This window comes from Rana temporaria, chromosome 12 (genome assembly GCF_905171775.1).
Source record: "Rana temporaria chromosome 12, aRanTem1.1, whole genome shotgun sequence".
Lineage (NCBI taxonomy): Eukaryota > Metazoa > Chordata > Amphibia > Anura > Ranidae > Rana > Rana temporaria.
Window position 1 is genome coordinate 136,596,652 of NC_053500.1, and position 25,118 is coordinate 136,621,769.

The window sequence follows — 25,118 nt, forward strand, 5'->3', positions numbered from 1 at the left end:
CACCTGCTGGTATTAAATGGCCTGTTCGGCCTTTTATTTAACAAAACAAAGTATATATAAAATATAAATATAACCATTAATCAAATATTTTAATCATTTAACATTTTAATATACCAGTTTTATCACTACTTGGTTGTCGGCCCCTGACGACACCACCCTCACTTTTTGAGCCTGTGGTACCTTGTAGTTAGCATCGGTCCCCAGCCGCCAAAGTCACCTCAAGGACACTAACTGACCACAGACCCACCAACTTATCACTCGGTGGTCCAGACTAACACCAGACCAACCGAGGAGGACTCCATCCCCGAGAGGGGTCCCACCGTTTTCCACCAACCTCCTGTTTTTCCACCAAACGTCAGGGACCCCACCGCAACCCCTCTTTTCCACATTCCATCAAGAGGGAAATCTACCTTAAAGGGCGGGAGGGCGGGACTTTCCACCATGGTTTTTCTCCCAGACTGCTGCCCCCCCCCCCCAACTCCTCCTCTCTCCTGGAATATCTATACCACTCCTCCCCGTCTGATCCTAACCACCAATCAGGTAAGCACAGTTCTTTTACTTAACACCCCCTTATTCTTAACCTCTTCCCCTACTGTAAGCTACTTACACCCTGTCATATCTGCCCTAAGCCTGCGTAACACAACGGCTGCGTACATGTCTTTCAGACTTTAATTTTTACTTTGTCGTTTCCAGGCTCAGGTTTGTATCAGTTTTCTCTGCCCAACAGGTACAGCTCTTCTAAAAAGACACTTGTATAAATGAGGCCCAATGCTCAGTCCTGTCCTTCCCATCCCCACACTCCATACAAGGCCCCTAATGCTCAGTCCTGTCCTTCCCATCCCCACACTCTATACAAGGCCACCAATGCTCAGTCCCGTACTCCCTATTCCCGAACTCAGTGCAAGGCCCCCAATGCTCAGTCCCGTACTCCATATTCCCGAACTCAGTGCAAGGCCCCCAATGCTCAGCCCCGTACGCCCTATTCCCGAACTCAGTGCAAAGCCCCCAATGCTCAGTCCAGTACTCCCTATCCCCGAGCTCAGCTTTTAACAAGCTTGGTGCCCCCTATAACCCCGACACCCTAAGCAGCAGCCCATGAGTGCTGTTATAACTAATACAGTACTAGCTGTTCTTCAACACTTCAACACTTCGCTCCCAGGCCTCGTCCTCTGGATGTTGGTAGTAACGATGTTCCTGGCTCCTGGCCTCAGCAGACCCCCCCCCCCTTTTCACTCCGGATCTCATGTGCTGAGCCCAGCAGGAACTGTGTCCTTAACTGACTGCTCTCACATTTCCATCTCACAAGCTGCTCATCTTGCAGCTGCTCTCTGCCCAGCTCTTAGCTACCGGTAATTTGGTTTGTATTCCCATCCTTCGGCCTTCTCATATCCTGATGGCTCTCGGCGACTAAAATACAAACTCAAGATTTACAGTTTTCTTTGTGATTTGGTGATTCACATTAGCTAAACTTTTATTTCTAGTCCCTGTTAATTGTTCCTGTATGTGTCATAAAAAAAAACATAATTACAAGTCCAACTTTGTCCTCCTCCGAGTCCAGAAGTTCTTCTATGTTGCTTTGCTGCCACACCACCATCTTGGAATGATATCCCACGCATGCTCAGACTGCAGCTGCCTGTCAAGGCTATTGGACCAGGCAGAGACCCGTATTGTGTTTGTGCATGGGTAAACTCCCCCTGCATAGGCCAGTACCCATAGACCAGGGGTGTCAAACTCAATTTCATTGTGGGCCGCATTAGCATTATGATTTCCCTGAAAAGGGCCGGTTGTATCTGTAAGATTAGATGTCCAGCGCATCCCCTCCCCTTACATTACATGTCAAGAGCCACCCCACCATCAGAAGTTGAGTCACCCACTCTTCCTTACATCAGTGTACCCCCTTTTCTTCTGCTGCTGCTGGGAAGAAGCTGAATGCATTGCTTGAAAGCAGAAAGTAGGGATCTGGAGGAGGACCAGAGGAGGGCTGGAGCTTTCCTGCAGCTGCAGGAGAGGTGTAAGGGCCACATGAAATGGCCTGGAGGGCCAGATTCGGCCCGCGGGCCTTGTGTTTGACACCTGTGCCATAGACTGTCAGAGCCCTGCATGCACAAGAGAGCTCAGAGTCTAAGCATGCGTGAGACTTGTGTTGCAACATCAGAATACTATCTCCTGGAATGTGACATCACGAATACTATACCAGGCCAATCCAAAGGGAATATGAACAGTGGGATAGTTGCAACTTTATCGCCGGGTCTTGCTGTCATTAACCTGTTTGCTGCTAGTAGAGGCTGAGCATATAGGGATTGGACATTTAACTAGGAGCCTCTATCACTGCATGCAGACTTTACTAGGATTGTACGTATGTGCACCACTATAAAGGCCGGGCCCCAACGTTGTCCGGGTGAAAAACTAGGGCAAAGGACTTTCTTCTTAGATAGGTATGCCATTTGCTCTCTAAAAAGGTGTAGCCCTGTTATAGACCTTGGTATAGACATAGTCATTCCTAGAGTACACTCTGGCAGTCTAACACATTATTTACTAATGACGTTAATGTTATCTATGATATTGTTTTATGCTGATTTGTAGGTGACCGAGTACAGTAGTACCTTGGATTACAAGCATAATCCATTCCAGAAGAATGCTTGTAATCCAAAGCACTCGTATATCAAAGCAAGTTTCCCCATAGGAATCAGTGGAAACACAGATAGTTCGTTCCACAGCCACTGCGTGTCTATGCAGTTCTGCATGTCGCCAGAGGTGGAGGGCACAGGAGACACTCAGAAACACTCAGAGAAGCTCAGAGACCACTCGGAGACACTAATGAACGGACCTCCCCGAGTGTCTCCGAGTGTCACTGGCGCCCCCGCACCTCTGGCCAAATGTGGTACTTTGGCTCTTGACCAAGATTCTGCCTCGTTGATTCTGTACCTCGTTGCCTGTATGTTACCAACCACTGCTCGTTTCTGACCTTGATCCTGCTCATGATTTGGTGGCCTCTGGATTACCCATGGCTGCTTATGTCTGTTGCCTACCTGTGTTACTGACTTTGGCTTTGGCTCTTGACCAAGATTCGGCCTCATTGATTCAGTACCTCGTTGCCCCTGTGTTACCAACCACTGCTCGTTTCTGACCTTGATCCTGCTCATGATTTGGTGGCTTCCTTACCAAACTTTGCTTGACAGCCGGCTCTGCTCTTCACTGGGACAAGTTGGGATGCCCTCATCGAGCACACAGGAAGTCACAGATAGTGCTCCCTCAACAAAGAGCCACCTACTCTATGTACAGTAGGTAATGCTACTACAGTCTTCTACAGTGTACAGAGTGGCTGCATCGTTTAGTAATGGAAATAGCTAATTTGGGCCAACTTGACCCAATCAAACTACAGTAAACCCTTGGATTGAGAGAATAATTCGTTCTGGAAGCATGCTTGTAATCCAAAGCACTTGTATATCAAAGTCAATTTTCCCATAAGAAATAATGGAAACTCAAATGATTCGTTCCACAACCATTTATTCATAGGTCCTTCAGTTTATAGTCCATATAAAAAGATTATAGCAATGTGATTGGTTGTGTAACCATAAAATGTCCTAATGGAAGCCTCTACAGAGGGGATTAGAAGCAAAATCTAGCAGGACCTACAGAGTATAAAAGAGAAGAGAGGTGTTTCTAAGTGTAGTAATATGGTTACATTTCATCAGGGCTTTTTTTCAGGGGGAACTTGGGGGAACTCAGTTCCACCACCTCTGAATCCGACCCTTTGGTGCCTGCTCACCACAATCACTTGTAAACACAGAAGTCTGGTTTCTGTGTTTACAAGTGACAGCTCTGTACTCTGTATGTAATGCAATCCTGGTATTTAATGCCCCTTTAAGACCCTTCTACTGTTTGTGAAATCTGACCGGGGTCGTGGTTGAGTTCCTGCGCCTATTTTCTGAGAAAAAAAGCTCTGCATTTCATTAAGGTACAACATTTTGCAACTCACATGGTTGATGATTAAAAGAGGCACATCTAACTATGCAGGCATCCGGGGTAAAGCGATCAACATAGTTCATCCCCCGCACCACCGGCTCTCACCGATATCAGTCTGCAATCGTGACTGGGAGGACTATCCTGCAGTAGCGCGATCTGAAAGCGAGGCTTGAATCGCTCGTGGAAGGGACAACATCAATGGTGGTGTGGAGGACGGTCTATGTGGACAGCTTTACCCCGGATCCCTGCATACTTAGATGTGCCTCTTTTTAATCATCAACCATGTGAGTTTCTAAATGTTGTACCTTCATTAAATGTAACCATATTGCTACACTTAGAGGCTCCTCTCTTCTTTTTTTATACTCTTATATCAAGGCATCGCTTGTATATCAAGTCACAATTTATTAAAAAATTTAGCTCGTCTTGCAAAACACTCTCAAATCAAGTTACTCTCAAACCCAGGTTTTACTGTATTTAAAGTGAAATTAAACCTAGAATTCTACTTTAACCTCTGATGAAGGTGAATTTTGTCTTCCGAATTCTTTTTAATTTGCCGATAGTTTTACAATTTGATATTTTTTTGTAAAAAAAATAAGAATTTTCAATAGTTTCCACCAATTTCCACCAATGTGAGACGTTTGTGACAGCTGACTACATTTTCACGAATCGTATTTCATCTGTCATTTCCAAGACATACATCTAAACTGATGGGGTCCAAATGTTCAGCCAACAGGAGTAAAAGTGCAAACATTTCTGTCAATGTTCATATGAAGTTTCTTACTATCCCGCTTGTGGTCTCTCCAGTATTCGGTCACATTCCCCTGGACTTGTCTTGTAGTGTTGAAGACGTGTCACCAATGACATGAGGACTAAAATATCTTCACTTAACACTACGGATAAGTCCAACCGAATTAGACCAACCACTGCAAGCGATATATCTGTAAAGGTGATACAGGAATGGAAGCTGAGACGGTCCTTTCCCTTTCTGTTGTGTATTCATTAGGATTAGATCAGCTGCTGCATACGGGTTCTCTGATTGCACGCTATGATTGTGTGACCTTGGGCACTAATTATGGCATTATGATAGAATTCGGGGCAAAGTAAAAAAAAAAAATGAAATATAGGATGTGGTCTGCCGGTAGCATTAACATAAAAGTTTTTTTTTTAACTTCCTTTACCAGAGTGAAAACACTTTTTCACATTTTGCAGTGAAATCACACAGTGGCATTGTCGCTCTAGATCAGGGTTTCTCAACCAGGGTTCCATGGAACGCTAGGTTTCCTTCATAGGTTGCTAGGAGTTCCTTGAGCAATGAACAATTTCTGTCTCTCAGATAAGTTCCCACTGACCCCATTGAACCCCCGTCGGTGCGGCTCTATACGGCGCCTGCGCACCGACGTTCGGCTACTTTCGGAAAATCGTGATGCGATGTATGCGACCGTCGGAAGCCTGTCAATCAAATAGGAACGCCCAGTCCCGCAGCCCATACCCGGAAGCGGCCGAGAAGATCTCTCTCTAAAACGGTAAGTACTGCTTCAATTTAAAAAAAAACACCCAATTCCCCTTGACAAAATGCATCAATCTAATGTTAAAAATTAAGATTTTGGGTGAACCTCCACTTTAAGGGAGGATGTAGTTGATTGGTCCTCCTCATTGAGCACCATTGGTGAACAGTAGTGACAATTGATGGGCACACTGGCAGCATCTGATGGGGCCAGGGGCGGACTGACCATTAAGTCACTCGTGCACTGCCTGAGGGCCCCATGTCACTAGGGGGCCCCATCAGGGTTGCCAGGCTCAGTAAAACCAGGGACAGTATGTAAAAATCTATGTTTTTTTTACATCTGTCCCTGATATGTCCGAAACCAACATGCTTCTGATGTGAAAATCCTGAGATTTTAGCTGCCCTGCCTCTGCACTGCCTCCTGGCGTGGTGGCCATCTGTAAGCCTGGGGGCCCCATAGTCTTCTATTGCCCGGGGGCCCCATGAGTTGTCAGTCTGCCCCTGGATGGGGCACAGTAGCGACAATTGATGGGCACACTGGCAGTAATTGATGGGGCACACTGGCGGCAATTGATGGGCACACTGGCGGCAATTGATGGGCACAGTGTCAGCAATTGATGGGCACAGTGGCTGCATTTGATGGCACAGTGATGGCAATTTATAGGTAGATTGTTTGATGGCACAGTAGCTGCGTTTGGCACAGTAGCTGCATTTGATGGGTACCGTGAGGCTGCAATTGATGGGGCTTTTTTTCAGTTTGTTTGCGCCCCCCCCCAAATAAATTGAGCACCAGCTGCCACTGTCGGGAAGAAATACTCGGAAACACTTACTGGCAAAACTTCTTTATTGTCTACGTTCCTAAAAAACATCATAAAAAGAGGCCGATTCACATGACAAATGCAAGACTCACATCTTCGTTCAGATATCTCCTAGTCCTTCCTTCCCCTGCAGAGAAGAGAGAAAAGTTATTCCTGAATATCTTTTTTGTTTTCATTATATATCTAATTTTGGACACACTGATGTCATCACTGGTTCTCTGTGCTTCTTTATGCAATGGCTGGTGGGAGGGGCCACCATGAAGCTTGATAAATGCAACACAGCACCCTGCCACAGTACTCCTCCCAAGAGCCCTCGGTCCTGATGTATGCAGTAGCCCAGCTCTTGGGAGAGATTATGCAATTTTTCAAATGTTTTGATGGTTGAGACTCAGCTGGCCATTCAAAGTGATGTCAGGAGACTCTAGTCATCATCAAGCCTTAAATATGGCACCCAATGGTAATTTAATTGACATCCATACACAAGCCCTGAAGAAGGGGACCTTTCCCCCGAAAAATGTTGGCTCTATCTGAACATTTGTTTTAGGCGCTCCTCATTAAACATCCAAGAATTGATTGGTGGATGACTGTCAAGAGGAGTGAACGTTCCGAGGCATTTACATGCAGACCACCCTAGGCAGCGGTGGCTCGTCCATTAGGCACTTCCCCCTGCACAACATGCACAGCATGAATCTATCCACGGCTGCCACTACCGCCCCATTCAGGTGTCCGGCCCCTTTCCGGACCTCAGGCGCCTGAATTACAGTGGCGGCCGCGGGGGTGTATTTTTGAAGCACCTGATTAGATCCATAGGCTCTAATATGCTTAAAAAAGGGTGAATTTGTGGCGCACAGCATTGTGCTCCAAGCCCACCCAGGTATTACAACAGCAAATGAATATTTTCTGTTGTAACACTGATACTCAATCCAGCCATTTAGAAGCAGGTTTGAGAACCATTTTCTGATTGGTCGAAAAGAGAAGACTCCCGTTGGGCCGCCCATGGAGAGCGGGGAAAGAGGGAGGAAACGGAAGCTAGTGCAGGGAGGGAGGAAACTAAGGAAGAGCCGCCGCTGCCGCTGAAAGAGAAGCGCTGATTACATGGGGTGAGTGAGTGCACTAGACCCGCTGGCCGACCAACGGGGGGTGGTGGTGTTACTGTTTACCACACCATATTCACCGGCCGCCTCTGACCCTAGGTAACACCCATACATGATGTGGAGGCTCAATAATTGAAAGAACTGGAAGCCAATTAATGAAAGGGCCGGCCCAGGGATAGTCAGAATGGAGGGAGGAGGGCTAGATGATCTGGGACTTGCTCCAGGCCAGAAATGAGGTGGTTCTCTATTTGACTTGTTGAAAGCTTCTATTGCCTACCATGAGAAAACCTACAATGGACAGTACAGCTGATTCCAACTCACAGCTCTTGTATGAAGGAGAAAGGTAGCACCAAAATACATATCAAAAATGGTGCATTTGGGCAATATCTACATTCGACTCCTTTAAATGAATCTTTGCTCACCTTCCCACCAAAGTCGCGGCTCTTGGTTCGGAGCTTGTTGAGTTGAGATTCGGCAATATCGGCCCTCTCCTCCGCTTCATCCAGGTCATGCTGTAGTTTTCTCATTCTTGAAAGTTGGACATTGGTTTGTTCTTCCTAATATGCAACAAACAAATACAGTATTTACATTTTTTTTTGTCTGCGGTCATAGATTCTAGGAATTAATTTCACTGAATGACTGCAACTACGTACAGATTCCTCCGACTGTCTTTTGTAGGACTTGACCTTCGCCTGAAGCTTATCTAGTAGGTCTTGCAGGCGGACCACGTTCTTCTTGTCTTCTTCTGCCTGGTCAATAAAAAGGAATAAAATGTATGACTATTAAAGATATCTGAACCTTCTATCATCATATAGTGAAGACATACAGAAGATTAAATGATATCAGAAAGTATTATAAGAACCACCAGAGAGAAGAACTGGAGAGTTGAAGACAAGGAGCTAGGACAGCTTACATATTCATGCCACCCACCAACAGGGCCGTGCATAAGGGGGTAACACTGGGTCCTCCTGTATGGGATCCAGGCCAGCAGGGGGGCCCAGGCAGCTGGGTGGATCAGTTACAGGCAGAGATGATGATTGATGAATTAATTCTTGCTGGAAGGGATCTACTGTTGAGGGAGTGGTCTATTGTTGCTGGCTGCTGGAGAGTCTGCCGATGCTGGGAAATCTGTTGTTGCTGCCAGGGTTTATTGTTGTTGTTTGTCACCACAAAACAAATACATGACATTTGGTTCTGTATTCTCTAAAAGGGGCGGCACTGGGGGGTGGGTAGGGGGTGGAAGCAAGGGATGTTGCTCAGAGGTGTGTATGGGGCGGAGACAAGAAGTGACTCAGAAGAGAGGAGTTCCTGCACCTATTCTCTGAGAAAAAAAAGCATTGGATGTCACCTACCAAGCTTGGTCATCATTAATTATTGTGATACAGTGGAGAGGGAAGAAGAAAGATGCAAGGAAATATTCCTCTCCCTTTGAGAACTATTATACTGCCATAGCAGCATGTCTGTTTTGTCTTGCATTATCAGGTTTCTCTGTACCCCCCCCCCCCCTCTTTTAACTTTTCCTCTAGTTAGCATAGCCTTTAAATATTCCTTGCCTTACTCTGCTGCATAGATCCTTTAGTTTCACCACTGCAGCAACAGGGCTTAGGTAAGTCATTGTCTTCTTCCACTTCTAAAGACTGGAAAAACATCCTCTGCACTTATCTGAAATAAAGTTCTGATGGATTTAACTTATTTGCCCTATTGACAAACTAAGTTGCCTGTAGAGTGTCAGTAAGTGGCCATACAGGGTTTTAGGACCTGTGACAGGCCTAGCCAGGACAGAAGCTTTTGGAGAGGACTGAATGCTGGCCTCTTGCCTTCTGATTATGGGCCATGGATTTTAAAGGAACAATACTCTTTGCGAGGTGTATGCCTGGGGACCCTGAAGTGATGTTACTTTGGATTCAAGTTCATGTCCCCCCAAAACACACAGACTCTGGGAACCCGGTATATGCCATATTATAATGATGGCTTCATAATGTTGGGGCTCATTAAAGAGGCGTATGGCATCTACTCCAGCCACCTGTCTGTCTGTTGTCTGCTATAATGTGTTTATTGTAAATAAGGCTATTGTGGGGCTCTAAGTCTTTCACCCATTGTTGTTTGTGTTAATTAACTCTGCTATTTTGTGAAGGAGTTCTGTGTTGATTTTTTTGATAATGTGTATTGGAGTTAGGGAGCTAGGAGACAGCCAGGCTAGGAACTCAAAGGTCGCCTAGGCTGTCTAAAGGATTAGATAATTAGCTCATGTTAATTAGGTTTCTGGTTTCAGCTTGTACTATGATCCTTGTGTATATATTTGTGTGACATCTCAAATAAAAGGCTATTCCTGATGGACTCCAAGACTGGTGTTGTCTGGTTCTTGGGGGTTACTATAGACAGATCCATTGGTCTCGTGTTCCAGGACTTAAGAAGCGATATACTGATGAAAGCACTCAAGCGGAGTGTGGGACTTACTGTCACAGGACCCATCCACATTAATAGATGGCCAATTATTAATGGAGAATTGTAGAAGTGTGTAACTAATACGCAAAATATATAAGAAAAAACTGAAATGTAGTGTACCCGCTGTCATACCTGATAGAGCACTTCTTTCAGTTTACGATCCACCTTCCTGTATGCCTTTGTGTTTTCGCTGCTCTGCTTCTGTTCTGCCTCCAGCTCATTTTCCAGTTCGCGAACCTGTGAAAGTCACACGACCAAACTTTGTTTATTACAAATATTTCAGCCTTTTATCTCCTATAGAGTCCCAACAAGGACATTTGAGTTTTATTAATAGTAAAGAAACTGAGATTTGGACAGGGAGGATGGCGTCCTGACAGACAAGACCCACAACGGGAGATCACCGGAAGAGGGTGTAGGCTACCTATTTCTTCTGACCGTGTATTTAAAGGACCAAGAAGGGCTGCCCTAAGGTTAATGCCCTCTATTGCAGCGATTGTTGTGATTCCTGCTTGCATAGCTCCCCGAACATTGCACCATTTTCTTATTTACCTTTTGAAAAAAAAATGTATATATATTTTTCTATCTAATATCCCTGATGAAGGGCTTGAACCTGAAATGCGTCGGGACCGAAGAGTTTTTTTTTTTGGACATTGAAGAGTAACACTATCCTAATACATTTTTGTATGCTTGCAATGATTTCACTATATACTCTTTTTGTTTTTGTTGTGTCTTGGTTTTAACTGATCATCGCATGTGATACATATAATATGTATCAATAAACTTTCTTTTGTCCAATTCCAGTGGTGTTGTTGCCATTAAAATCCCATATAGGGGGTATTTCCTTTTTTCCATTTGGCCAGGTAAAGGACTGGGGCCAGAATGGGCCCAAATATTTCAGAATCGTGGGGGATTTCTTGCTCATTATTTATTAGCCAAATAACATGTTTGTCACCTTGAATTTTTTTGCCAAAAAAATGTTAAGGCTGGGTGTCTGAACACAATACCAATATATATGTTTTAGTCTTTTGGATGAAGGTTGGAAGGGATAGAACACTTCAGATTCACCTTTTCTGTCTGTATTGCTGACCATTGTTAGCAGGATATAAAGTGATGGGAAATCCATACTTTTAAATTGTTACCAGAACAGGAATAGAGAAGAAATCTTCTAGTAGGGACATACAGTGCTATGTCTCTTCTAAAATGTTAATGTTAACAATCTTTTTGGCAATGTACAATGAGCATGGTAGTGTCACGATCGCTACCGTGCCAAACAGACAGCGAGGCGTGGTCACGCCCCAAGTGGCTCTGGGTGGGATTGAACCCAGGACTTCTCCATTGCTGCTCCAGGTCTTTGCCTCTGAGCCACTTCTCAAGTTGATATTCTGCTTGCTGTCCATCAAAGCCTGGTTCTGAACTATGTGCTGATTGCCTGTCTTTGGATCTCCCTGCAATCTGCACCTGCCTATCCTGGTCCAGCTGAGGCAGGTTACCCAATCAACCAGGGTATAAAGCACTGCCTCACTCTGAGGGATTTGTCAGTTCATTGTTCTGTGAATGTCATGTCTGTGCTAAAGCTTCCTGTGTTCCTGTGGTTGTCTTCAGCTACAAGACTGACCCCGGCTTCTGACCCTTTTGGCTTACGTACCCTCAAATGCTGCTGTCTCCTGCCCTTTGACCCGGCCTGTACTTTCGGATTTTCCCTGCCTTCTACAGCCCTTGACCCACGGCTTGTGCCCCGGACTTGTCTTTGCTTCCTGTCTGCAACCCTGAACTTTCCGTCAGTAGTTACCTGACTCTCTCTGGAATCCTGGACCACGGCTATACTTCGACTATCCTTGGCAAATCCCTATCAAGCCCCCGTGCACAGACTCACAGCCCAGGTAGTGTCTTACCTTATTACTGTGGGCTTTGTATATTTGTAAGGGTGAGCATACAAACCTGCAAAATGGACTCCACTCAAGGTAAGCCCTTACAGGTAGCCAGGCACTATAGCATTGTGTATAAGTCCTGGGGGCAACCGAGTACCAGTAGGCCTGCTTGCCTTATGGGAAAGGGGACTGATATAGATGAAAAACACAGTAGCCAGCTATAGTGTCTGACCATGCACCTACGCTTGGGGTAAGCGTGACACTTGTCTCACCAGATCTGGAGTGAGATCAGGTGATGTCACTACAGTTCTGCTCACTGTTCTCCTTGCTGGAGAGGAAGCTGCAATGCAAGGATCTCCTTGCTTCTGTTTTATTCACTTTGTGGATCTGTGCTTCCTCCACCTCTATCATTTGCCCATTAGTTATCAGGGATATAAATAAGCAAGGCCCTGCCCTTCTACCAAGATGGCTTGCTTTAAACAGGGACAGGGCATGATAAGTCAGTAACTGGGGGAAAAAAAATCAGCTACAGGGAATGCACAGACAACCTCTGCTTGCCTTTTAGGCACAGCTTCCACAATTCAGGTGTGTGTTTTATATCAATGAAATGTTTAGAGTTAAACTCACAGTCAGTTTGGATACCTGGATGCCATTCCACTCACCCTGGCCTCCAGTTTCTGGAGTTGTTTCTTTCCACCTTTCAATGCCAACTGCTCAGCTTCATCAAGTCGATTTTGAAGGTCCTTCACTGTTTGCTCCATGTTCTTCTTCATCCTCTCCAGGTGAGCGCTGGTGTCCTGTTCCTTCTTCAGCTCCTCTGCCATCATGGCAGCCTGAAGGGAAACAGAATAACGCGGTCAAACCTTATTTCATACTAGAAAGGGGGAAAACAGTATCATAGAATTTGGGTAGAGGACCTTGTAATTTGTGGACAAAGGGATTTAGATTAAGCTTTTGTTAAAATTGTATAATGTACAGGCACAGGGTTGGTTATATGAAACATGGACGAGTGTTTGGAAGATCTTTACCTTCTATTCAACATCCTCTTATTGTTCATATCTACATTTAGAAGTAAGACAGAGGATTTTTACAATATCTTACATCTGTGATGGCTTTCTTGGCCTTCTCTTCTGCGTTCCGCATCTCCTGGATGGCCTCCTCCACCTCAGCCTGGAGTTGGCTGACATCCCCCTCCAATTTCTTCTTGGCGTTAATCAGACCTGTGTTCTAAATATTTAAGACACATTCATATGGTTACTAGAGAGCTACAGGTACATAGGTAGAACATACTCTATATATGTGTTTTGCCGCATACACACGGTCAGAATTTCCGACAACAAATGTTCGATGGGAGCTTATTGTCGGAAAATCCAACTGTGTGTAGGCTCCATCGGACATTTGCTGTCGGAATTTCCAACAACAAAAATTTGAGAGCTGGTTCTTGTTGTCGGAAATTCCGAGCATGCTCGGAATCAAGCAGAAGAACCACACTGGCTATTGAACTTCATTTTTCTCGGCTCGTCGTACGTGTTGTACGTCACAGCGTTCTTGAAGTTCGGAATTTCCGACAACATTTCCGACAACATCGATCAGAAAAAAATCCACGGTTTTGTTGTCGTAATGTCCGATCGTCTGTACGCAGCATTTGAGTAACATAGGCAATGGGCCAGACAATAACGTGACTGAAAAGTTAGTTAAACATTATTGAATACTTAAGAAGATACACATTGTAATTGAGGGGAATAGATGAAAATTTTATTTTCAAAGTTCACAACTCTGGCACTGTTTTTTTCTATGAGAACAGAATCTTGGCAGCTTGCTTGCTACCTACTGTAAGCACACCACAGATCTTTCTAAGATGTCGGAAGCCGACTAAAGACTTCAGAGTCTTTGTTGTGATCTTTGTTGGTCCTTTAGAATGAATAACTTCATAGTGAAAGCAGGTAAAGAGGTCCGTGGTGGCTTTTTTAAAAGCTATTTTGCTGCTTCTTAAGAATATGTAAATAGTTAAATGTCCATATTCTGAGTACAGGTGCACTTTAAGGTAACCAAAATGGACATATAGGCAACCCTTGTGGTTGTAAAAATTAAGATTACATTTTCAACTTCTGAGAATTTTTTACTTTAACAGGTGTAACATTTACAGTAGTCTTTCATAGAAACTGATGTGAAGAAGATAAGCACATAAACATTTTCAAAATGCAAAAGGTTTTGTAGCACCCTCCTAGATAAGCTGCTAAGATGATAGGGAAACGTAGTTCTTTTTGTCTCCTCTGTAATCATTGGAGCAGCTGTTGGGCTGTCCTGGGTTTCACAGGCTGCAGATTGGATTGTTTCCATTTACAGTTTTCTAGAACATAAAGTGCTAGAAAGTCAAATGAGCAGCCTGAATATTTATGGTGCTCCAGCCAATCCCTGGAGAGGTGTGTCCAGTAGGTGGTTGGAGAGGGACATAGTCTGTGGCCTGGAGCAGCCCTGTTCTTGTCCTTCTTGGAGACCAAGCGGAAGGGGCTCTGCCCCTCTGAGGCAGTTTTGCTGGAGTTTGCTGATGTTCAATGAGGTCCCAGCTGTGGCGGAACTGGGGGGCCTATTCCTACTCCTCTTTTGAGTTATCTAAGCAGTCTAACCTAAGGATCTGGTCTGGAAGACTCATTGAACTGGACTGCCAGGTAGGAGCTGAAAGGTGTGCAGCTGTCCTGTGGCAGTGTGAGTGGGTAAGAGAATGGAAGGGGGTCATCCCCACCCCCTTCCCAACACCACAGACCCCCATGGTTAAGGCCAGAAGGGCCTCAGGTCTGAACTCATCTTACTAAAACTACTTTTTTGTACTCCAATGCTCCCATGAGCTGTGTGGTGGGGGATTGAAGTACAAAAAAGTGGGAGTTCGGAGTTTGGATTAGAGGTAAATTGGAGAGTAGACTAGGAAAGTCACTTACCATGTAACAGGTTTTCAGCGCATTCTAAGGTAACGTTAAAAAGGACCAATACAATTGCCTGTCTAGACATGGACACTCCAAACACATGTATGTCCAAAGTCTGCACAGGTCTACATGTGGTCTGACATGACCCCTCTAGGCTGGACTATACCTGGCTGTGAAGGAGCTGCACTCGCTCTGTGACATCCAGGAGTTCTTGTTCTGCCAGTTTTCTAACTCTTTCAGTTTGCTCCAGAGCATTTCGCAGCTCCTCAATTTCCGTCTGCTGCAAGTTATTCCTACGTTCAGCTAATGCCAGATGCTCTTTAAGGTCCTCATGCGCACGGGCCAGATCATCAAGTTGTATTTGCAAGTCCTGTGATAAAAACAAATTTTTACCCAAAATATTTTTTACTGTATAACCATTTACTTAGCAGGGCAGTCAATAATATTGTCAGAACTATTGGGGTTAAAAAAAATGTATAGTCATATATATTTATATATATTGTATATTTTTCATATGAACATGAGGGAAGCCATCTTCTCTCTAAAAGTTGAATCAGAGTTCATGATTGCTTAAGGGTATCTCACAAGGAGACTGTAAGTCTGTCTATACCAGTGATGGTGAACCTTGGCACCCCAGATGTTTTAGAACTACATTTCCCATGATTCTAATGCACTCTGCACTGTAGTGGAGCATCATGGGAAATGTAGTTCCAAAACATCTGGGGTGCCAAGATTTACCATCACTGGTCTATACCATCTTCCCAGGTTATAATTCAAAGATTTGAACACTTAGTAAAATAAACAAGATAAAAAAAAGGTAAGAAGCTCTTGTTTCACATGAGCTCACAGGAATTGTCTTTGCATTAACGAAACCAGAGGGCCTATTCCTATTGTATTATATATTTTAGAAAATAATGTTTCTTTCATAATATCTTAACAATGTATTAGTTATTATAAAACCCATTAATGCATATATATAGATTATTATGATAAAATTTGCAAACATGGTATTCTATTGGTGAGAATGTTCAAGAATAACTGTTAGGCTCAGAGTTAAATTTGAGTGATTAGAGGTTCAAGGAATTTAACAAACCCTTAGCTAATTATGTGGGGTAAACTTTGCCAACCCATATATTAGAAGTTAGAGCCAGAATGTCTGGAGGAAATTGACACGATTGTCAACTTTAGTCAATTAATGGTTTTCTGTGAAACCTAGGTCAAAGGGTTGTCATAAATTGTATTAGACATAAACAAAAATAACATTTAAGTCAATCCTCATACAACACTGCCTCTAGAGGCTGAAATTGGTAATTATTCAAGATGTTCACATACTTGGTTGTCATGGTAACATACAAAAACATATTGTCATATGACATCATCAAATACATAGTAGGGACACACACGCCCACTTTTTGAGTGGAATAAAAGTAGCTACTCAGAGAAGAAGAGGAGTCGGAAAGAGGAAGGAAGAAGAGCTCTCGATATCTCTCAGAGGAATCTAGAGAGAGGCTGGGAGATCTTGAAAGGCGGAAAGATGTAGGAATGTGGAAAGAAGTCCCTTTGGGACTTTGCTTCTCAAAATGACAGAATTCTTAAGTCCTGGTAAAGTATGAATCTTTTCATGTGTACCTTTTTGGTAATTGAATTGTTTTGGCATATTCATTACAAAAAAACATTTAAATATATATGGCAGAGCAAATTGGAGTTGTATTATTTTTAACTGCAGTATGAAATAATTATATTCCAAATATTAAGAGACATGTACATTTTTGTCTGTCTTTAAAAAGCTAAAGCCAATGTTTATATAATGATTTTGTCATTAAATGTGTGTAAAATAGATTCCTTCTAAATTTAATTTAAGTCTTGAACAAATTATCAAGCTGTGCACAATATAACATTTTGCTTGTGCATTTTAGAGTGTGATTAGAATGTCTGTTTGTTATGAGAAGATAGCACACCGTGCTAAGGTAAACAACAATTGTCCGTGAAACTACGGAAAGATATTCATTAAGTTATCAAATCTAAAATTTACCCAGTTATTCAAGAATTGAAATGTGGTATCTTGATATAAGAATTTGTGTAGGAATGTAAATATCATCTATATCATCATTTATCTCTGATATTTAGAAGTAAATCCATTTATTTGTATTATCATGAAATATACCTGATATTAATTTGCTCTGTATTTTTAGTTAATAAATATATATTTTTAAGCATATCATTTGTGTCACTTGTCTTCAAAATAGCACGGATAAACAAACTTGAATTTCTTGTTCATATTTATGGAAAAAGGTAAATCTTCCAAAACTAAGATTTGCATAATTTCATAAATACAATACTGTTTTATTAATTTCAGTATAAACATTCTGACATAATAAAATCAATTCTAAAGCCCTGTACACACGATCGGTTTGTCTGATAAAAACGTACCGTTTTCATCGGACAAACCGATCGTGTGTGGGCCCCATTGGTTTGGTGAAAAAAAATAGAACATGTTTTAAAATTTTCCTATGGATAAAAAACGATAGAAAAAAACGATCGTCTGTGTGGAAGTCCAGTCAAAAATTCATGCATGCTCAGAATCAAGTCGATGCATGCTCGGAAGCATTGAACGTCATTTTTCTCAGCACGTCGTAGTGTTTTACGTCACCTCGTTTGGACACGGTTGGATTTTTGACCGATGGTGTGTAGGCAAGACTGATTAGATTCCATCAGATATCCGATCGTGTGTACAGGGCTTAATATTATTATTAGAGCCTCTGAACACATAGGCACAGATCTCTTGTTACATTTGATCATAAAACATTCAACTTTTACAACATTTTACGAAGATACATTGCTCTAAAATCACATTACATTGTACAAATAGAGAATATGGCTGGTATCACTGACCTTGAGCTGGGCCTGCAGGTTCTTCAGCTGTTTCTGACTCTCGGCCACCTGCCGGTTGGCATGGCCCAGCTGCAGCTCCATTTCATTGAGGTCTCCTTCCATCTTTTTCTTAGCTCTAAGGGCATCGTTCCTACTCCTGACCTCAGACTCCAGTGTGCTGTTCAGGGCATCAATGGTCCTCTGAGTGTTCCGCTTGAGCTGGTCAATCTCTTCGTCCTTCTCAGCAATTTTCCTGTCAACCTCTGACTTCACCTGGTTCAGTTCCAACTGGATACGAAGTATTTTGGCTTCTTCATGTTCAAGACTTCCCTGAATAAAGAATGTATTGCGTCAGTGTGGATTATTTATGGTGACCTGGATGATGCAGCTACAAAAAATGGCTGGATGACTCATCCTTCTTTACCAATTCTCATAGAATTAAAGTGTTGTATGTGATGGGTAAAGGTTGGTGTACAATGTCTCAGGCAGCCATTAGGTTTGTGGATTTAGAGTGTAGATGTATGTTGTAGTTAGAAAAGATTAACCACTTGCCAACCGCCTCACGACTATATACGTCGGCAGAATGGCTCGGCTTGGCAAAGCAAGTGTTGTATGTGATGGGTTGGTGTACAATGTCTCAGGCAGCCATTAGGTTTGTGGATATAGAGTGTAGATGTACGTTGTAGTTAGAAAAGATTAACCAATTGCTGGCTGCCTCATGACTATATACGTCGGCAGAATGGCTCGGCTGGGCAAAGCAACGGCGGGAGATGCCTTTGTAAACAAGGTATTTCCCTGTTCTGCCTAGTGACAGGACAGTGATCTACTGCTCCCTGTGATCGGGAGCGGTGATTAATGTCGTGTCACTCATAGCCCGGCCCCTACACCGTTAGAATCACTCCCTAGGACACACTTAACCCCTTCCTCGCCCCTTCGTGGTTAAACCCGTCCCTGCCAGTGTCATTTACACAGTAATCAAAATACATGCAGACAATGGATGCGGGATCAAAAGGTAAAAATACATTCAGACTTGGATTAACTCAAAATCCCTTGTAGCAGTAAGTGGACCATGTCCTTTGTTTGACAAAAAGATTTATGGAACTTACATTTTTATTTGTAGCGATTAATACATTTCACAAAAAAAATCAAAATGTTTCAAATCACATTGAAGTCAATGGGGGGACCAATTTTGATGATCACTCGTGGCCATTTGGAGGGCTGCTTGAAAAGCATTTATTACATAAAGCAACCACATGCCCCTCTGAGGGTTTGTTAGCTTGTTTTGAAGTAGTTTGCTGTTACTTGAAGTGTTTTGGGCAATAGGTGTTAAAAAGGTATGAAACTAGCACCTTAAAAATGTAAAAGATGGTAAACTGTAGGGATTTTTTTTTATTAATACAGTATGATGTATTACGTCTTTACATTTTGAATGTGTTGTTACACCAAAAACAAACAAAATTACCCTTTCTGGAGCTACAAGGGGACTTTCCATGCAATTCTGTTGACAACAGCCCTCCAAAGGGCAAAGTGACCATAGCAAAAGTGCCCCAAGACGACGTCATTTTATGACGAAACACGCATCGGGAGGTTGGACATGCTGACGTCATCGCGCTATCCTTGCAGTGGATGGGCGTTGTGTATGGTGTATATCTCACTTTCAAGCTGCAGCTTATTTCACAGTTTGATTTATGATAGCGCGGTATTTCTTTTTACCTATGACCATAGCAATAGTCTCCTGTAGACCTCAATACATAATTTGAGTTTCAAACAAATTTTAGATTTCAACACTAATAACTAAATTACCAGTCCTATTCTGTAGGCTTGTGTGGATGTCTACAAATTGGTAACATGGTCACCTTAACATTGTAGGTAATTTATTGGGCTCTTCTGGGCTGCATGTGGTCCAACATCTCTTGTGTGTGAAAAAACTACTGAATACCTAGATTTGTAGACCTCTTGGTCTATAAAACAAAGTCTGGTTGATAATCTATGCACCAGTATATCCATTGTACATACCTCGGCTTCCTCCAGAGCAGATGCCAGGTCAGCTTTTTCTTGCTCCACCTGTTTCTTAGCCTTCTCCAGCTCACTGGCGGTCTTCGCTGTCTCTCCAACCTGATCGGTGAGGTCTGATATTTCCTCTGCAGTGATGACAGAATTCAGGAAGATTAATAACACATTCTACACTATCCAGAGGCTGAAACTGCAGAGCTTCTGGGTTTGCTGAGCAAAACTGAAACATACGTTGAAGATTCTTGTTCTCTCGCTTTACTGTTTCCAGCTGATCCAGAACCATCTCATAGGCGTTACGCAGCTTGAAAAGTTCCGTGCTCAGACTTCTCGATTCCTTCAAAGAGAGCTCCAGCTCAGTCTGGCACTCTTCACATTTTTGCTTCCACTCACCTATAACCTGGAGAAGAGAAGTGGCCATTAATTGGGGACTAATCATTTTAGATTGTTTTCATTTTCCTTCTCTTGGTTAAATTATAACTATAGGCAAACTTTTTTTTCCTTAGTTTTGGAAAGAGTGGAGGGGGATTAGAACACTTATGATGGGCCCCAGACTGTTTGGTATCGGCGTCTCCTGCTTTACGATGCTGTCTCCTCATAAACAAATGGCAAAAGAGGCTCGATGGTGTGATATTGTTTGTATAAAATGTATTTAAGAAAACAAGCCCCTAAATGGGGTACTCACATGATAAAGGTGCGTCAGTGCAGCGCTTTGTATGAGGCATAAAAAAATCTGGTGGGAATGTGTGTGCGATCGGATATTCCTCCTCTGTAGGCAGACCGGCTGCCTTCTCCACCGCCCTGTCACCTCCCCTATGCACGTTCGATACAGGGATAACGTATCTTTATCAAGGGGTTATTGATTGGACATTGCATCTCCTTTAAATACTCTGCCGTCGGCCATATTTTTGTGGCCTGTGAATAAATTAACTTGAGAGATGATAGTCACCGCTCCAATAAGATATGTGGATGAATTCCGGATCCTCTCAGAGAAACCCAGGTGCCGGCAATGCACAAAGCAATTGTACTGAGTAAGCACTGATTGATAGTGCGAAACGTCAGCTGTATGCCCCTGTCTTTGCTGTGATGTCTGGTGTTTGAATACTTTTACCAATAAAAGGCAACCGAGAAGGTTTTTCCAGAGTGTGGCTGTCCAAACATTTCTTTTTACAATAAATTAACTTGCATGTGGACATTTTCTTGTAGCCTACAGACATATTTAAAAAACTCTGTCGGCGGCCATTTTTATGCGATTTTGGGCTGTGCTGCTTCATGCGATTAAGGCAGCACAGTGGATTTGGCACTTAAGCACTTTATTGATATATTTTTTCACTTTGTTCATTGAGCTATATATGGATTAAGCCTGATTGCTTACAGTATTAGCCACGGCCTATATTTGAGTTTGTTTATTCATTTCACATTAGTATCTTGGTGGGTAGTTTAGCGCAGCACATATTATATATTTTATTATCATAATCATTGAAAGTGAAAGTACAAGAGAATCCCAAATTTTGTGTTTTTCCCAGAACGGTAATAGAAGGGAAATTTTCCAATGGGGATGCTAGTTCTGGTGACCTTGGTGAGAACCAGGGATTCCCTCACTTTGGAGGGATTTTCTCTCACCTGTGTTGTGGCTATGGGATAGGAAATGAAGGGGGAATCTCCCCAATGAGACCCAGATATCAAAAAAAAGTTCTTTACTCAACTCAAAATGAAAAAAAAAAAGTCTTTCTTTCGTTCTACTTTAGGTAAAATTCAAGCTCTAATAAAAAGTTCCTTCAATAAGCAATAATGAGAAAATACCCTATCAAAGTTCCTTTGCTTTTTGTCTAAAGCTGCTGCTGCTGCGTTTGACCTCTCCACGTCTAACATTAGGTCATCAACTTCCATCTGAAGCCTCTGTTTGGTCTTCTCTAGAGATGAACATTTGGAATTGAGAGCTTCAACGTGTTCTTCTGCTTCCTGTAGACGCTGAGCAAGTTTTTTCCTATGGTATAGAGGTACAGAAGAATGACAGTCCCCCAATAATAAAACTACTTCTAACTCATAACTAATGTACATGAGTCAACACAAATCATGGTTGTCCTGCAAATAACTTATGTATATATAGATAATTGTTAGGGCTGGTTCACACAGGGGCAACCCAACTTACAGCACGACTTTGCAAGGCAACTTCAGCGCGACTTCAGTGCGACTTGGAGCAACTTACAACGCAACTTAAAATTGCCTCCAGGACAGTTGACTTTGGCTGTGGCCAATCACAGAATAATCAGCTCTGTGGGAGGGAGGGGTATGCCTGAGTAAAATATTTTCTCTTCCTGTAAAGTTGCTTCAGTTAAGACAGAGATCCGACTTGGAGGCAACTTCCATTAAAATCTATGGGTACAAGTTGCCTAGAAGTCGCCTTGAAGTAGAACCTTTTCTGAAGTCAGAGCAACTTCATTAGTGTACATTAAGACGGCTCTCATTCACTTCAGTTGAATTTCTCATGTCGCGCGACTTGGGGCGACACAAGTCGGATCCCAAGTCATGGAAGTGAGAACCGGCACTCATGTTAGCTTACTGCCGGTTCACACTACCGCGACTTAGGATCCGAATTGTGTCGTGCGACATGAGAAATTCAATTGAAGTGAATGAGAGTCGTCTTAATGTACACTACTGAAGTCGCTCTGACTTCAGAAAAGGTTCCTGTACTACTTCAAGGCGACTTCTAGGCAACTTGTACCCATAGATTTCAATGGAAGTTGCCTCCAAGTTGGATCACTGTCTTAACTGAAGCAACTTTACAGGAAGAGAAAAGAGTTTACTCAGGCAAACCCCTCCCTTCCACAGAGCTGATTATTCTGTGACTGGCCACAGCCAGTCGCCTGTCCTGGAGGCAACTTTAAGTTGCTCCAAGTCGCGCTGAATTTGCCTTGCATAGTCGCACTGTAAGTCGGGGTTGCCCCTGTGTGAACCGGCACTTAGGGTTCAAATGTTTTTATTGGCAACATTGTTACTTACTTAGCTTCCTCTAGCTCCTCCGTACGCTGGATGGCATCAGTTTCGTATTTGGTTCTCCACGTTGCAACCTCATTGTTGGCCTTTGATAATGTGCGCTGTAACTCTCCCTTGGCCTCTTGTTCCTCATCATACTGTTCACGCAGAAGATCACAGTCATGGCGAGCGGATTGGAGAGCATGGGCAAGGGCACTTTTAGCCTGATAGAAATAAAAAATAAAAAGCAAATTACATAGTATATTTTTATTTTAAATCCTGGTTTGGGTGTCTTCAAATTTGATGGTTTGTCTATCACGTCCTACTTTTGTTTCATCCTCCAGCAGTCTTTTGAAGTCCTCGATCTGCTGGGTAAAGGTCATTTTGCCTCGAGTGAGCTGAGAAATCAATGCTTCTCTCTCTTCCACCACATGAGTTAGTTCACCTATGGAAATAAGAACAAAAACACATTAACTTTTTTAAAGAACTGCCATAATATGTAAAGATAAATAAATATATAAAACAATAAAAACAATTGGGAATTATGAAAAAAATAAAATAAAATATAAAATATATTTATGAATGTTTTTGCAAAGACAAACCATGTTCATTCTGTAGACGAGCTTTTTGGGTTGTGAGATCATTCATAAGTCGAATGTTCTCCTCGTTCTGAGCCTTTATCTCAGAGAGTTGGTCCTCCAGCACCCGACACATCTTCTCTAGGTTGGCCTAAATTAAGAATAAAATGAACAAACAATTTGGACTCATCAGATGTTGCCATATTTGTAATAGTATCACTTTTCCCAACATTTCAATATTAAGAAATCAATACTTGACTTTTAAGTATCAAGATAAAGACCAGCTTTGGGTAGAAATACTATTCTTTTTACTCAACTGTGGTGGGAATGACCATCTTTGTTTAGGGACTAATGATACTGCGCGGCTTATACAAAGAGAATACCTATCAGACCTTCCTTCCTTCCGGCTGTACTATAACCATGTCTATTATATCAAGTAATAAAGGGAATTTTGGGACTTTAAATGAGGTTGGGACCTTGCGGATCCCAGCCTCCATTTTGGTTCAATAATTGAAAAAAGGGGGGGGGGCGAGGCGGGACTTTGTATGAAGCACACGGAAGCGAATAGTTGGGTAAGAAAAATGAATTGTTAATTCAATAGAAAAAATTTATATATTTACAAATACAAAGAATGGTTGATACAGTTAATATATGTACAGATTATTGACCCACTGATAATATCTTGATAAAAATAAGAGGAGATGAAGTTTGTTAAAAAAAACATCCATGGGAAATTAGGTAAAAATATAGAGTGGTTCAACTTTAATAAGAAGGGGTGGAAGTTGCCAACATCCCTATGATACATCAAAAAAATATTGAACAAAGGAAAGAAACCCTTTGGCAGGACGTTAGAGGCAATATCTCCACCCGATTGAGTATGCGAAAACAGTGAATTAATCTAGAATGTATATTTATTCCAAAATCTTAAAACCACATCAATTGGGAGTATAAACACATATCGGTAGCTATTATCTCTACACGTTTTGGGGCCTTAAAGCCACTCATCAGAAGCAGAACCGTAGGAATCATCTATGGACAAAGAGGGACAATCATATTAAACAAATCTATAAAAGTTCTAAATTTGTATGAGGCAAAATGTTAAGATAGGAGGAACCCTACATGTGTACATTTGGCCTAAAGACTTACGGATGCATCTGCGCAGTGATGGTACGGCAGTGAAAATCATAGACCAAGCACGTAAGTCACCCCCAGGAGCTGGGGAGGCGCGAAGGGTAAATGTTTTTTTTCTTACCCAACTAGTCGCTTCCGTGTGCTTCATACAAAGCTTGCACAGAACCTTAACCTCAACTCTACAGAAAACCTCTGGAATCCCAATTTTGAGTCAGGTTTGGTCAGTACCTGGTCTTATAATTGGACTGAAATTCCCACAGACTCATTCCAAAGTTTTGCAGGAAGACTGCTCACAACAGGGAGGCTGTTAGAGCCACAAATTTGGGGACAACTCCAAATTAATGGCCATGGTTTAATGATATGTCCAACAAAGTCACATAGGTGTGATAGTCTGGACGCCATCTGTGTTCCTCACCTTAGACTTGGCCACAGTTTCCATGTTTCCAGCCAGATCATCAACCTCCATCTTCAGTTCAGTCTTTTCCTTCTCTAGCTTCTGCTTGACACGCTGTAGGTTTTCAATCTGCTCTCCCAGCTCCGCCATCCCATCAGCTTGTTTCTTCCGCAAAGCGGCCACAACCGATTCATGCTGCAAGGTGGCCTCTTCTAGGTCCCGCCGCATCTTATGGAATTCAGATTCCCTCTTTTTATTCATTTCCACTTGGACAGCGCTCGCCCCACCAGCTTCTTCCAACCTCTCGCTGATATCTTCCAGTTCTCTGGACAATTCTGCTCTCTGCTTCTCAGTCTTAGCTTGTGCTGCCCGCTCCGATTCGATCTCTTCATGCAGTTCTTCATTGCTGGCCTGAAGAAAAGGAAATATGTGCATTAACGGAAATCAAAGCAGTGTAACTAACTTTTTAGCTCATTGTTTTCCCAAAGGGTTTTATGTGTATCACCAAGGATTTCTGAATGGCAGATTATGGCAGGGTTCAG

General features: G+C 42.7%; 1 protein-coding gene across 1 annotated transcript in view; it reads right to left on the reverse strand.

Moving 5' to 3' along the window:
- Positions 1-6,296: 6,296 nt before the first annotated feature.
- Positions 6,297-25,118, reverse strand: part of LOC120918959 (myosin-1B-like) — a 62,180-nt gene continuing 43,358 nt past the window's right edge. Inside the window, exons 25-39 of the mRNA XM_040330876.1 lie at positions 24,598-24,987; positions 23,076-23,202; positions 22,800-22,918; positions 22,501-22,697; positions 21,301-21,484; positions 19,732-19,897; positions 19,504-19,628; positions 17,509-17,817; positions 14,783-14,986; positions 12,797-12,922; positions 12,358-12,528; positions 9,960-10,064; positions 8,036-8,131; positions 7,805-7,939; positions 6,297-6,415 (exon numbers count right to left, since the gene is read on the reverse strand). Coding sequence (XP_040186810.1) covers positions 6,389-6,415; positions 7,805-7,939; positions 8,036-8,131; positions 9,960-10,064; positions 12,358-12,528; positions 12,797-12,922; positions 14,783-14,986; positions 17,509-17,817; positions 19,504-19,628; positions 19,732-19,897; positions 21,301-21,484; positions 22,501-22,697; positions 22,800-22,918; positions 23,076-23,202; positions 24,598-24,987 — 2,481 coding nt within the window. The 3' untranslated portion in view covers positions 6,297-6,388. The remainder of the gene's footprint in view (positions 6,416-7,804; positions 7,940-8,035; positions 8,132-9,959; positions 10,065-12,357; positions 12,529-12,796; positions 12,923-14,782; positions 14,987-17,508; positions 17,818-19,503; positions 19,629-19,731; positions 19,898-21,300; positions 21,485-22,500; positions 22,698-22,799; positions 22,919-23,075; positions 23,203-24,597; positions 24,988-25,118) is intronic.